We start from the raw sequence: 13,513 nt of genomic DNA on the forward strand, positions 1-13,513 counted from the left end.
GGCTTTGGACACAATGGCAGTACAAATAACCCAAATTTCAAGGTATTTTTTATCATTTCGAGCTCGCTGACGAATGCCTTTTTAGACGAACTATAACATGTGTGTATAATATGCAAAACATATAATTATATACACATATATTATTCATTTAAATGAAATTAGAATTGTAGTTTGCCATTTATTTAATTGACATTTGGAGCACATAGCGCAAGATGAGAAGTGCAGGGATACGTAATCTGAAAGGCATTATAATTAAATGAAATATGAAGTTGGTTCTCATTCAGAATCACAAGCATTACTAAAGATTTTCACAGCCACTACTCTACTCTTTTTCCCCCTCTTCTTAACTGTTTTCTCAATATTTGTGTCCAGCACTGTGGCGCACGCCTTGCTTGATCCGCTATCCCCCCCGCCGCCCTCGTCTCTCATATGGCACGAAAATAATGTGAACATAAACAGGAATTATTGCCAGCTAACAGCGGGCCAACAACAACAATAATAATAACAACAGCAACAACAGCAATTGAGGACGACAGTGCAAAACTTTAAAGTCCAAAAGAAAAAGCAACAACCACAACAGCACACACAGCGTTGACGACAACCAAAGCGAGATAAATAAAAGTAACAGCAAGAAGAAAGCAGAGAGCAGAACACGAAGAAGAAGAAGAGAAATAAGAAAGAGTCATAATAAAAATAAATAAAAGAATGAGAAATTTATGCCATGGATGAGTTTACTGGGCCTGCTTGCCTGCCTGCCTGCCTGCCTGCCAGGCTGGCTGGTAGCCAGGGCGAAGCAAAAGAATTATGTTGCCATATACTCGCACGAGTATGTATGTGTGCAGGACATATTTGATTTTATGTTTTGGCTGGCTACTTGTTGTTGTGCACACACACACCAATACAGACACACACACGCACACGCACAAACATAAATAAGTGAGCAAAGTCCAGACGCTGACAACGAATGTTTGTTTGCCTCATAATTGTTTGTGTCGGCGCATTGTATGTGTTTGTATGTGTGTGTGTGTGTATAAACAAACATATATGTACATATATGTATGTATATGCATATGCTATACACATAAGCCCCAGTCCTAGCCTTTGTCGCCAGTTCGCGTATTTGCATTATAAGTAAAAAATTGCACACTGCTGATGGCTAGCCAGCTCTCTGGCAAATCGAAAAGGTTGCACACTATTTACAGTCTTCTCCAATATTCCTTAAAATGCAGGAATATCGGGATAAGCTTTTGGATCGTTAGTTATGACAAGAAGATCTTTAATGAGCATACAGGAGCAGCATTTTCCAAGCATTGTCCTCCTAGCAGCAATCGTTTTGTATACCGGCTATTATCTGGATACCAATGTCTTGAATATATGTGTGAGAGAAATTAAATTTGTTTATAAAAGTTCATCTAATGGACCTTGAAATTTGTGAGACATACGTATGGATATTCATTGATTCGAGCTAGAATGCTCAACTCCATGCGTGCTAAGAAATATTTTCCACACACTACATTTTATAATCCAGCGATTTCGAATACTCCTTCCCCTATTTCCAGCTAAATGAGTGCTAGCGTGATTTCCATTCGTTCCTGTTGCGCAAAATGAAACAGCTACGCACCAAGCTAGCCTACAATTCTACCCACTTGTGGGTTGAATTTCCACCATTTGCTTTACTCTACAGTTTGGCCAACTTTCATGGCAAGTACAATGTACATATACTTGTACGCTTTAATAGAAGGGTATAAAAGTGAAACAGAAGTAGCTGCACAAGCATACATATGTAGTACTACATGTATGGGGGAGGAGTACAAACCAAGGGAAGAAAAAACTGTAGCCTGCTAACTGGCGCTGGCGCTGGCGCTGGGTCTGTGTGTCTCGCATTAAGGCACTGGGCTAATGAAAAATTATTGCACTAGAGGTAAAAATGTAATCACCAAAAGATACGAGAGATGCGCAGCCCTGGACAATGCCGTGGACCCCACCCCACACACACACACAGAGACTCGTTTATGTATGTGTACAGTCATACAAGTATGTGCATGGGTACCTTTTGTTTAGATAAGTCGATTTACAGATATCTTTGCGGGTGTGTGGGTGTGTGGCTGCGTACCTAAGATTGAAATAAACAAAACACCCAAGTGTAGTCATATGTATTTATATATAAATGTACATTCATACAACCATATATAAATGTGTGTGAGTCCTCTGTCTCTCCCAGTCCGTCTGTCTATGTGCATGTGTGTGTGTGTGAGTGTGTGTGTGTGTGTGAGTGTGTGTGTGCGAAAGTAAACACAAATAATCATCAGACAGTTAGTTTGTGTATTGCACAGATTTTATTTGTGTGCATTGCTGCCGACGTTGCTGTTGTTGTTGTTGTCGCACAGGGTGCGAAATGTTTATTTAAATTGGCTAAAAACAAAAACAGAGAAGGCTGAGCCAGAGTCAAATAAAAGGAGCTGAAAAGAAAATGCCAATTGCAAAAACAACGGATTTCCTTTTTGCCAAAACAACTGTAAAAATATTTATATTAGATATATTGTATTGTTCATATGCAAGTGTATGCATGTGTGTGTGTGTGTCTGTGTGTGTGTGTGCATTAAATCAAAAATAAATTGCAGTAAAAATACTGGTAAGCTTCTCTCTTAATGGGATGGGCGTTCATTTGAAATTTTAATTGAAAGGATTTGATAATTTGAGGAAAAGAAATTGAAATCATTTTAGGAACAAGCAATTGGATAGGACTAGGAGCATCATCCCGAGGATATTCTAGAGTATTGGAAATCAATTTAAAGTTACAGATTCATGCGAACTAGAATGGCAGAACATACTTGTAATGTTTTGTATGTAAGCCATATACATACATATATACTTGTAGTAGTATAGTAAGAGCCTTATTGGAATAAGGAACTATCGTGAATACACGAAAAGATTCGTATTTTTGTAGAATGATTCTCAAGGGCGCTCCACTGGGACGGTTCCGACTTATAGATATGAGGCGAGCCTGAGTCTCGCAGGCGTACAAACTAAATTGTTTGTTTGGGCTAAGTGCTTGAATAAATGCCATTATTTAATTGATCCAACAAGTCCGCGTATTTAGCAGAAACTATCCAGACTTGTTCATTAGTTCGGCAATTGTTGGAAGCTGTTCTCCAGCTCCGTAAATCGATTGAGTATAGTACTGGTGTGGATTGATTTGGAAATGGCAGTGAGAATATTCGAAATAAATGCGCACATTTGAAAACAAGGACGGCAGTGAATTATGTTTCTGTTTTCATAGAAAAGTCAAGTATTTTTCGTAAAACACTTTTTCAGTTATCGTGCAGCTCTCTAGCTGAGCACAACGTAAAAAAAATTTAGAACACAAAATTTTCAATGAAAAAATTCGAATTTTTTCAAAATCTACCGCATACTAGGTAAGTGCCAGGCGCAAAGGTCCCTCACTAAAATAAAGTCGACTAATCGTACTCATCCATAGATTAAAGAGGACTTGAGGGGGAAAAGTTCGCTAATTATTTTCTACATCCAACCAGTTATATGGTAATTTCCTAAATATCTGGATTACAATTCAAATATCGGTGGTGGTCTTCTTTCGGATTTCGCAAAATAAATAGTGCAAATGTAAATTGTATCGAGCTCTTTCGGGTACAGTCGACTAACCCCTCCACTTTCCATTCTAGGGTGTCATGGCTGTAGTCATTCAATGCGGCTGACAATCACTGGCAGAAGTTATCTGCTTACATCGTCTTGTTTAGCATCGACCCTCCGCTCCTCTGCTTATAGTGTTACATCGCTAGTGACGACGGTACCGACAATCAGACGCCTGCGGCTTGCGTAACACTGGCGATCCATACAGATGATTTCCAAAACATGTGTATGCCCAGAACTTTTGGTTTCCAACACACTCTTCGTTCATGTTATTATTGTTTATAGTTGCAATTAAATAGTATGGCAACAGCCAGTTTGATAAAGGAAAGTCTTCGATTTCTCCAGGGAAGAGAGGGGGCGAGAGTTCGCTAACAAAAAACTTGCTACTGACCTGGTCTAACAGCAGGATCCCCTATAAAAGAGATATAGCTGGGCTTGATGATAACCCACAAGTGAAGCCCCGTTCTTTCATATTCTACATGTGCAAGATTTGATGTTGCTTTTTTTTTTAATGCAAAGGTTTTGTGAAACTAAGCAGGTATTGAAAACCAAATGCTAGTCCCTAGTTGTGCGTTGTCAGCTTTTAAATATATACATATGTACATGTTCCTAGTTTATTTCTATTACACACAGAGAAAACATTTTTGGAATACAACAGCGAAAACCATTTGGTTGTTAAAAATTGATCCGTATATTTATTGGGTAACTATTTGTATTTGTTGCTTCAAGTCCTTTCCAAAACACCGAGCTAATGCTGTCGTTGCTTGCCTTTTTGTGTGCTGGATGAAGACCCCAACACAAATAATATGTTTTCTTTAAGACAAGATTTCCTTATTACAAGATTTTGCATATGATTCGAGCATTAGAAAGGACACTGTGAAACAGACACAGAAACATCTTCAGCTTGGCTTCAGAAGCTAACAAATAGAAAAGTAAGTAACCCGCTCAAGGGCCTACATGGATGCTACAAAGTATAAGAAAATCCATTCTCTTCCAGCACTAGAAGTGGGAGCCAAAAGAACGAACATTATGTATATGTAAATATATAATTAGAAGCAACTGGAATTCTCAATACCAAAGCAATTTTTGGTTCTTAGATGCGCAGAAGGCCAAACAATGTAAAGACATAGCTATAAAAATGACTAAGCAACCGGAAAATCCTTAGCAAGGCGAAATAAATTTCCCCGAACATGTTAATAAATACTAATACAAGTAGTATTTAGTCGAGTATGCGAGTATATCATGTACCCATGTGAACAGAACGAACTCTTTTCAACTTCACTTTTAGTTTAGAAAACGATCTTTTCCTCAGTTGGAACCAGTTTGTTCGCATGCTTTAAGAAACTGGAATCTCTTGAATAAAAATCTAATAATAGATATAGACAAACTATAAGGGAGTGTCTAATCAGTCGAACTAAGTATGAACTAAGTATGAAAAGCAGGCTTTGGTAGAAACTGTAGCGTGTCTTCGTAGCCAAATCTGCCACAAAGGAGAACAAAAAGAACCCTTTGGTTGCCCTCCTTCAATTAGTTGGTCGCTGTCTAACCACTTAGCCAAGTAAAAATAGCCAAACTTTAAGCACGCCAAGTAAGTTAAGGAAGAACCCAAAAAAGGCCAAAAAGTAAAAGTGCAGGAGAAAAATGACTAAAGCGCTGACTAACCGACTGACAAACTGACTGATTGGCTGACTGACAGACTGCCAGAGTGACGATGAGCCAAGACATCAAAGTGAAAATTTAATTAAAAAGTGATAACTTGGTTTTCTCTTTTTTTGGCTAGGCAGTCAGCCTGGCTTACTGGCTGGCTGGCTGGATGGATGGATGGATGGATGGCTGGATGGTCGCCACTTCACAACTTCGACTTGAAATTTAATCAACAGTTAAGTTTTTTGGGCGACATTCAGCCGTGGAGAGTTATGAAAAATTACTCATACGTAAATAATTGAATTTGCGTGCGCCGTCTTCAAAATTAATTAAAACAACATTAAAAATAGGTGTAGCCCTTAAGACGCTAAATACTTATAGTATATCTGTATGGAAATATGTATATATAGTATAATATATGGCTTTTTCCAACTTACCAGCCACCCTGGCGTGTTAGCGTGAATCCAAAGCGCGAGTCCCGATCCACAGAGACGCGTATGCCGACAATTCCAAGACCTTGGGGCGTGATGACCTGACCTCTCATTACCGAGACACGACTGTGGGACAGGCAGACAGACAGACAGACATCATCATCATCATAGTCATCAACGTCATCATCATGGTGAGCAGCGTCGTCATCGAGAGCGTTGGGAAGTTTGTGTTTGTTTTATAAAAGAAAAAGATGCCTTGTTAGTTACTTGGTACACTTTGCAGTTTTCTTCACTTATCAACATGATTGTTGCTGCTTTTGTTGTTGTTGTTGTTGTTATTGTTATTATTATTGTTGTAGTTGTTTGTTTTGATTGTAGTTGTGGTTGTTGTTGTTGTTCGGAAATTAAACATTAAATGTAAAGTAAAAACATCGAGTTCTATGTAAATATGTATATAATAGAATATTAAGTAACATTTCAAGAGTAAACAATTTTGCTTAACATTTTGTTTTGTTTGGTTTTGCGTTTTGTCTAATACTCGTACAAATAAAATGTATGCATAAATTTAACGATATTCATATATAAATACGGCTATATATTTATATATTTTGTTTATTTATAGAAGTACAAATACATCTAGAAAAACTGTTGGTGTGTCTGTATGTGTGCGTGAGAGAGATATAGAGTGAGAGAAAAGGAGAGCGGATGAGTGAAAATTGAATAAAAAGTGGGCATGAAATGAGCCTTTGAGATGAGAAAGGAGCTTGTTGTGTGTTGATGGGTGTGTGTCTAACATACCATGAACATATTACAGCTGATTCTTGAAGTTAACTCTGCTCTTCTATACACTATATATGAATGTGTGCGTGTGTGGAACGCATACTAGCATTTGTGGCGGGAGAAGATGCAAAATACTAACAACATTTTTTGAGATTGTTCCCATAAATTCTATACAACTTGTAATTCTTTTATTTACAGGGCTCTGCGGTCAGTACGCAAATTAACTAAACTTCTGCCAAAGTAGAAGAAAACTACACTCCTATTGTCCAAAATCGAACTATACATATATACATAGTATGTATGTATTACAATTCTGCTGTGAATAGAAGAACTTCTAGCATTATTTTACGCGCTCTTCGTTGGAAATCTGCTGTCATCTGCTTATTGTGGTGGCTATCTGATTAATTTAATAATAATAATATTGTTCTCCCACACCAATCTCAAATAAATTATCTAGTATTGGTGGGCATTTGGCTAAAAGTGTGTCAATTCTATTTTGGCAGGAATTTCGTTAAAGTTTACTTTAGGGAGGAGGCTGGTGTAGAAAAGAGTTGGCCAGTTTGTCCGGGGAAGCCCCAAAGTAGCAAACGACATGAGTCTTTGGGAACAGAGTCTAGGCCAGGGATGAGTCGATTAAGCAGATGTGTGTGAGTGGCAGGAATTATGAGCTCATTGTCTATTAAAGAGGTCACGTGGACGGATGCGAAGAGTGTGAAGACTATAAATAAAAATGTGCATGGTTTGGCTGGCGAGTACGCGATCGTGCATATTCATGACGGCAGTATACTCGTATGTGAGCGATAGAGAGAGCGATTGATCGGCCATTCACGTGTGCCAATAGATAACTCTGTTTATCGATTACATGCGCTACCGATGAGCAACCTTATCGGCGCTCAGCAGCCCTACTAAGGCGAACAAGGCTAACAGTTAATGAAATCATGCAATTACAAAATGTGGAGTGTTCTGGTATATTGAATAATTGTAGAAAAAATGTGAACATCTTCGATATATTAAAGAAATTCGTGTTTCGTTTGCGTACTATACCGTTTATGTATGTATATATATTTAAATATAATTGACTTTATTTATTGAACAAACAGAAAATGTGAAACTTGTAAATATTTTCATTCGGCGGAAAGCATTGCGACTGCTGCCACACACAAATATATATAAATATAGTGTGGGTGTAGGTATGTAGTATATACAAACAAACATACATACATACGTACATACATACACGTGCATTTGAATGTAATACGCACATGCATATGTTTATAGAGATATGTGTGTATGTATGCACGAGTACGTATGTTTGTCGATTCAGCCGCAGGGTGATTTTTGTTTTTTCTGCTTTCGTTTTCATTTTCAATTTTTGCTTTCTTTTTATTTTCTTTTGATTAAAAATGCGATATTTTTCACAGCTGAAAGGCAAATATTATTATTATGGGCGCGCGCAATTGGGTTGTTTATGGTTTGCTAAAGTAATCGTAAAACATATATTTCATTTACGAGTGTGTCTCTCTGTCTCTCTGTCTGTCTGCCTGTCTGTGTGTGTTATGTACAAAGGGAGCATGCATTTTTTCGGGGCCATCAAGGTAACAAAGACAGATTGCATAGCAAATGGACATACCAATACATCATTTGATTTATTTGACACAGTTGCGAGCATTGAATCTTAAACTAATTGTCAATAATTTATCTGTTTCGCATGTGCTTATAAATAGATATGGTCGATATATGTATAACACCACATGGATAATGGCTCATGTAGTGCTCTAAACAGCTTTCTAGCTCTCCCTAGAATAGTCTGTTTTCTATTTACATACAGGTATATGTGTTAAACGATGACCAATCAATATATTTCGTAAAGTATTAAGTCACAACACTTAGGTATACCTTAACATTGCACAAACGTTCAAAAAGGTCAAATTTTGTGTGTACATTTTAATGGCTATCCATCGATATACACGTACAAATATTGAACGAAACAACATCAGTAATGTAAGCAACCGACGTTTTCACATTTCAGAAGATTCTCAATTCATTTAAAAGTATTAAACAACCTTAAGTGATAACTATTTTCATTTTAAATGAAATAAATTAATTTCATGCTCAATAAATAATTCGATGTTTGACTTTGGAGGACCTGCGCATCATTATCAGCAGTCCTTTATCCAAGCATAGCAATAACAGCAATACATACGAAATGTAATAAGTCTTCAAGGCTGCTTCGAATTTCAAGTAAATTGTTGACTTCAACTTTTTAATGCAAACAGTAAAGTATACCTATAACTATGTATATTGTAGAGTAAGTCATGTAAGCCCAGAAATTGTTCGTTGCGGCCTTGTGTTTCGTAAAACGTTTTCATTTGCATGCCGTCAGCCCAAAAGTGGGCTACAAAATGTTTATAGCGACATCTGATACAAAGCAATACGCCTTTTTATGTGCCACATTATTTGCTCCCCTATATACATACATACATACATACATACTCGTACATACATATGTACATGTATAAACAAATATATGTATAAGAATGTGGCACTGGCAGCTGCGGCCTAGTAACAAATCAAAGACGAAACACGCGCAGCCGCCCAAAAAATCCAAACAGGAAAAAAACGACACGGAAAATGTTTTCGTTTAATGAGCACAAAAAAATGAAGAAACTCAAACTAAAAGAATGAAGAGGAAAAATAGGAAATAATAATAACCAAAAGTGGAGGAAACTATGGCAACGTTGCGCATCTTGGTGGCGCTTTCAATGCCATCGCTCGAAAGTACTGCAAAGCGAAGCGCGAGAAATAGCAGCAGAGTGGGGGAGGGAAAGGGCAGAATGAGAGAGAAGGGGGGGGGGGGGGGGGGGCGGGGAACGAAAAAGAGCAGAACACAATGAACCAATATCCTGTTTCAAGTTTGCCAATTTAGCATGAAAATTCTTCATATTTCTGCCGGCTGCATGATGCGTGCGAAGAACTGGGCAACAGGAGTGGGATTGGATGGAGCCGAATGGATCCGGCTTGGGCGTTGACAAGGCGCAAAACCAGACCAGAACCTTGAAACAAAATGCCGCAGCGATTGCCGCCCCAGCAGCGGGTGTCGAGGGTCGAGAGTCGGCATCGGCATCGGCAGCGTCGTAATGAAAAGCAACTGCCCAAGGATAACGCGAAATGGCGCAATTGTTTGCACTAATTATTTCTGGCATGGTGAGTGGCAGGTGCGAGGGGCTGCCCTGTCGAATGGGGGTCGTTGTGAAAGTGATGAGGGGCGGGAGTGGGAGACGTTGTTGTTGACTGGCCAAACGACAAACAGTTGCCGCTGCAGTTTGTTGCCGTTCCTCGAACTTTTGCGTTTCGAACTTCTTCAAACATTTTCAACTTTTCAAGTGCTGCAATTTCTCGTCGTCGACGTCGTTCTGCACAATAAATAGCAGCACATATGCGTGTGTATATAAATACATGCATGTGTATATACATGTGTATATAATGTACGATATTTGGGTCAGTCTCTGTGCGTAAGTGTCCATGTCCGTGTACGTGTATGAGTGTGATTGTGTGTGTGTGTGTGTGTGTGTGTGCCTGCACAGCTGCATTTTTATTGTACAGTTGCAGGCACTTCGCAGCGACTTCTAATTGCAATTGACCAAATGCCATGGTAGCCATGTTCGGGATGGCGATGGCATTGACGGCCAGCATATGGCGCTCATTTGCTGTGTGTGTGTGTGTGTATGTGTGTGTGTGTGTATGTGTGTGTGTGTGTGTGTGTGTGTGTGTGTGTGCGTTATAATAAACGTGCAACAACGCCCCAATCTACCGCACGTTCATTTTTGCTGCTTCAATTCGATTCAATGAAGCAAAATTTTATTTGAAATCAAACCGAAAAGCAAATTGCATACACACACACACACACAGACTATGTGTGTATGTGTGTATTTGTACGGCTGCGTGTGTATCTGTGTATGTATTCCAATTCATTGAAGTGCTGAGTGCCATTGATTTTTATTTCGCATTTGATTCGTTTCGTTTCATTTATTATTTATTTGATTTATTTGCCCTGCTGCCAGTCAGTCGAAGAGGCAACCTTTGGCCTTTTTGGCCCCTTCAACAGAATTACTCATACGCCACCGTAGACCTCAGCATCAGCATCAGCATCAGATTCAGCATCACCACCAGCTTCGTCTTCGTCTACGTCTACGCTTGCCTCTGCCCTCTGTCTGCCTCTCTTCGCCGCCAATTGGACAACAACGTCTTCAGCTATAGAGGTGGGGGGGAGGGGGGTCAGCAAATTTGTTGAGTTTTTGAGCAGTTTGCTTTGATTTTGTTAACGCTGCAATGGAAATGTTGCATATTGTATGGGCGCACGGGCCACGCAGGTAGTCGGCGACGGCGGCGGGGACGGGGGCCAGAGTCATGCACTGGGCATTGTGGAAAGTTATGCCAAGTGAAATAATATGTACGAGATTTTTAGTAGATTGTGTAGTATTTCGAATACATTTCACTCAAGCTATGGCGCTTTGTTGACTCTGCTCTCATGTGGCCAACGAAAGTGGTGGAGGGGGGGATGGTGAAGGGGGCTTGGTACTAAAGGACATTCAAGTTGGCTATTTAGATAATGGGGAAAATTTTTGTTAGAAATTGAACTACTACTATGGCGCATGAAAAATAAGCCATAAGGAAAAGTGAAAGGGTAAATATTATTTGAAAAGACTTTGACGGCAGATAGTACATTGCTCTTCAAGAGATGTGAAGAGAGAGGTCAAGGAAAAAGTACAGAAAGATGTAAGCAAAGGATAGTGGAGAGACGCATGTAAGCCATGATGGTCTGTGCAAATGAACGACTTTCCAGAATTCATCTGAAACTTAAACAGTCGAAGTCCTCCTTTAATGAGATAATACTAAATCGAAAGGGATCTCCAAAAATGTCCCCAAACCAATAAAATATGTAAACCTAAATCAAATGGATTTAAACACCTACAGATAAAGTCCGATGAATCTCTTAGAAAGGGGTCTATTGTTTTCAGGAGGCAGAGGACTTAGAGAATGCATATTCTTAGATGCGGTCCATAAATATTTAGCTTAGTCTTGCCTTTTGTGGCACGGTGTTAATGGACAAGATGACTCGACAATTACTGAGCCCGCCTGCTGGCAGGACAGCGTAAGTTACGCTCTCTTCATCAGACCATTTCAATGGAATCCGATTTGGACACGAACTCGGACTCATCGCCATTTCGCTATTGGCACTCAGGCTGATGACGTCATAATGGCATTTAACACAAAAGTCCACATAATTTCCACAGCTGAGACGAAAGAAGGAAGCTCAAAAGCAATCTCAGGAATGGCCTTGCTATGCCCAACTGAACAATGAAGCGAAAGCAAAATGCCACAAAATTTCTAATCTCATTCGCTTTATGGCCGGAGAGAAAAGAGGCAAGGCAAGAGCGCGGGGGAGGGGGGGGGGCGCGGTTGCACAAGAGAAGCAACAAAATAAAAAAGAATATGAAGGAAAACGCGTTGGCGGCAACTCTCCACTAATCGCCGTTGCAGCGAATGAGCAATAAAGGCGAGGACCTGCATGGAGGGGTATAGAGAGGAAAAGGGATAGAGAGAGGGGGAGAGGGAGATGGAGGTGGAGGTGGAGGGAGGTCCATTGTCACAGCAGCCGGGCAAGTGGGCGAATGAGTAAGTGGGCAAGTGGGCGCGGCTGCCTGCACCTTTTGTGTCAAAAGTGCACTTCCATTATTAGCGCATTGTGTGGGAGCGCGGGGCCATGGCCTGGCCAAGGAGAGCGGGTGCGGGCGCGGGTATACGCTCAAAAATATGAAGCGCAGCGCATAAAGGAAGTGCATTTAATTTCTTTTCTTTTTGAACTTTACCAGCGCGTTGTGGCCATTCATAAAGCGTCGTGCCTCGTGCCTGGTGCTTGGTGCCTGCTGACTGCTGACTACTGCCTGCTGACTGCCATTCATTTGCACCCGCCTCGGGGCTGAGAGGACTTGGGGTGTTGAGTGTGGGATCAGTCGGGTTCGGAGTTTCTGGTTACCAGTTTGAGCTTGAGTCAGGGACTGGCGTTTGGCTTACCGCGACACACAAAGTGGCAACGTAGCTCGTCCTTTCCTTGCCGTCGTTTTCCACATAGTCCTTCTCGTCTCATCATAAAAATTGAGCACGACTTAGTTGACTTTTGTGCATACAAAAGGACACCCCTCCGACACACACCCACACACACACACATACACTCTCCCATGCAACAGCAGCAACAACAAACAAAAAAGGATATAATTTTAATTTGGCTTTATTTTCATGACGCCCACAGCGTACAGCGGAAGCGCAGAAGCGCCGCAGAGGCGTCGCAGCAAAGGAGGCATAAGAGATGCTGGCTAGCAAAAACAAAGCGAGTCGTCGCTCCCTCGCCGCCTTCTAGCTCAAGAGGATGGAGGGCTGAGGCGCTTGCAGTAGTGCTGGGTAGGTCTGTGGCTGGTTGCGCTTTATGTTAACTTGGCCTGAAACAGTTTTTGAAACATTTTTCAGACGACGCCAACGACGATGGCGACGACGGCAACGGCAACGACGACGACGATGCTCGAGCTTTGCGCCACACTTTTCTTTTACGCTTTTGTAACCACGATAAATGTGCTTTATGTAGCGAGCACAAAGAGCGGGGGCACTGGCTGGTGCCAGAAGCGAGGGCCATGGAGGGGCTGTATGGAAGTTCGTTGCATGCAGGCACCTAGCGGCAAATGAGCGTAAGTATGTGTGTGTGTGTGTGTGTGTGTGTGTGTGTGTGTGTGTGTGTGTGGACGCGCCTGCCACGCCTGATGAAATGTTTCCTGCACTTTCGCCATTTTAGTATCTTCTGCCGTTTTCATTACACGGCAAGCAAAAAAAGAGAAGGAAGGCCGAAATATAAACGCAGCTCCCAAGATGAGACGGCTCACTATGGGAAGAAACACAGAGCCTTTGGACTTAAAAAAAAACCAGCTCAGAGCACAGAAAGAGAATTCTTCAACGTTAGA

At 40.7% G+C, this 13,513-nt stretch overlaps 1 protein-coding gene and 1 long non-coding RNA gene across 3 annotated transcripts in view; one reads left to right on the forward strand and one right to left on the reverse strand.

Annotated features, from left to right (window-relative positions):
* LOC115629343 (teneurin-a) overlaps positions 1-13,513 on the reverse strand; it is a 208,077-nt gene that overhangs the window by 20,304 nt on the left and 174,260 nt on the right. For both annotated transcript variants that reach the window (XM_030525793.1, XM_030525792.1), the window contains one exon: positions 5,730-5,849. In XM_030525793.1, the coding sequence (XP_030381653.1) occupies positions 5,730-5,849 (120 nt within the window). The remainder of the gene's footprint in view (positions 1-5,729; positions 5,850-13,513) is intronic.
* LOC115629346 lies at positions 3,309-3,976 on the forward strand. Its single transcript, XR_003995880.1, has 3 exons — positions 3,309-3,416; positions 3,479-3,621; positions 3,681-3,976. It is a non-coding gene; the product is annotated as an uncharacterized LOC115629346 (long non-coding RNA).

Source organism: Scaptodrosophila lebanonensis, unplaced genomic scaffold, assembly GCF_003285725.1.
Source record: "Scaptodrosophila lebanonensis strain 11010-0011.00,11010-0021.00 unplaced genomic scaffold, SlebRS2 tig00000142-arrow-arrow-pilon, whole genome shotgun sequence".
NCBI lineage: Eukaryota > Metazoa > Arthropoda > Insecta > Diptera > Drosophilidae > Scaptodrosophila > Scaptodrosophila lebanonensis.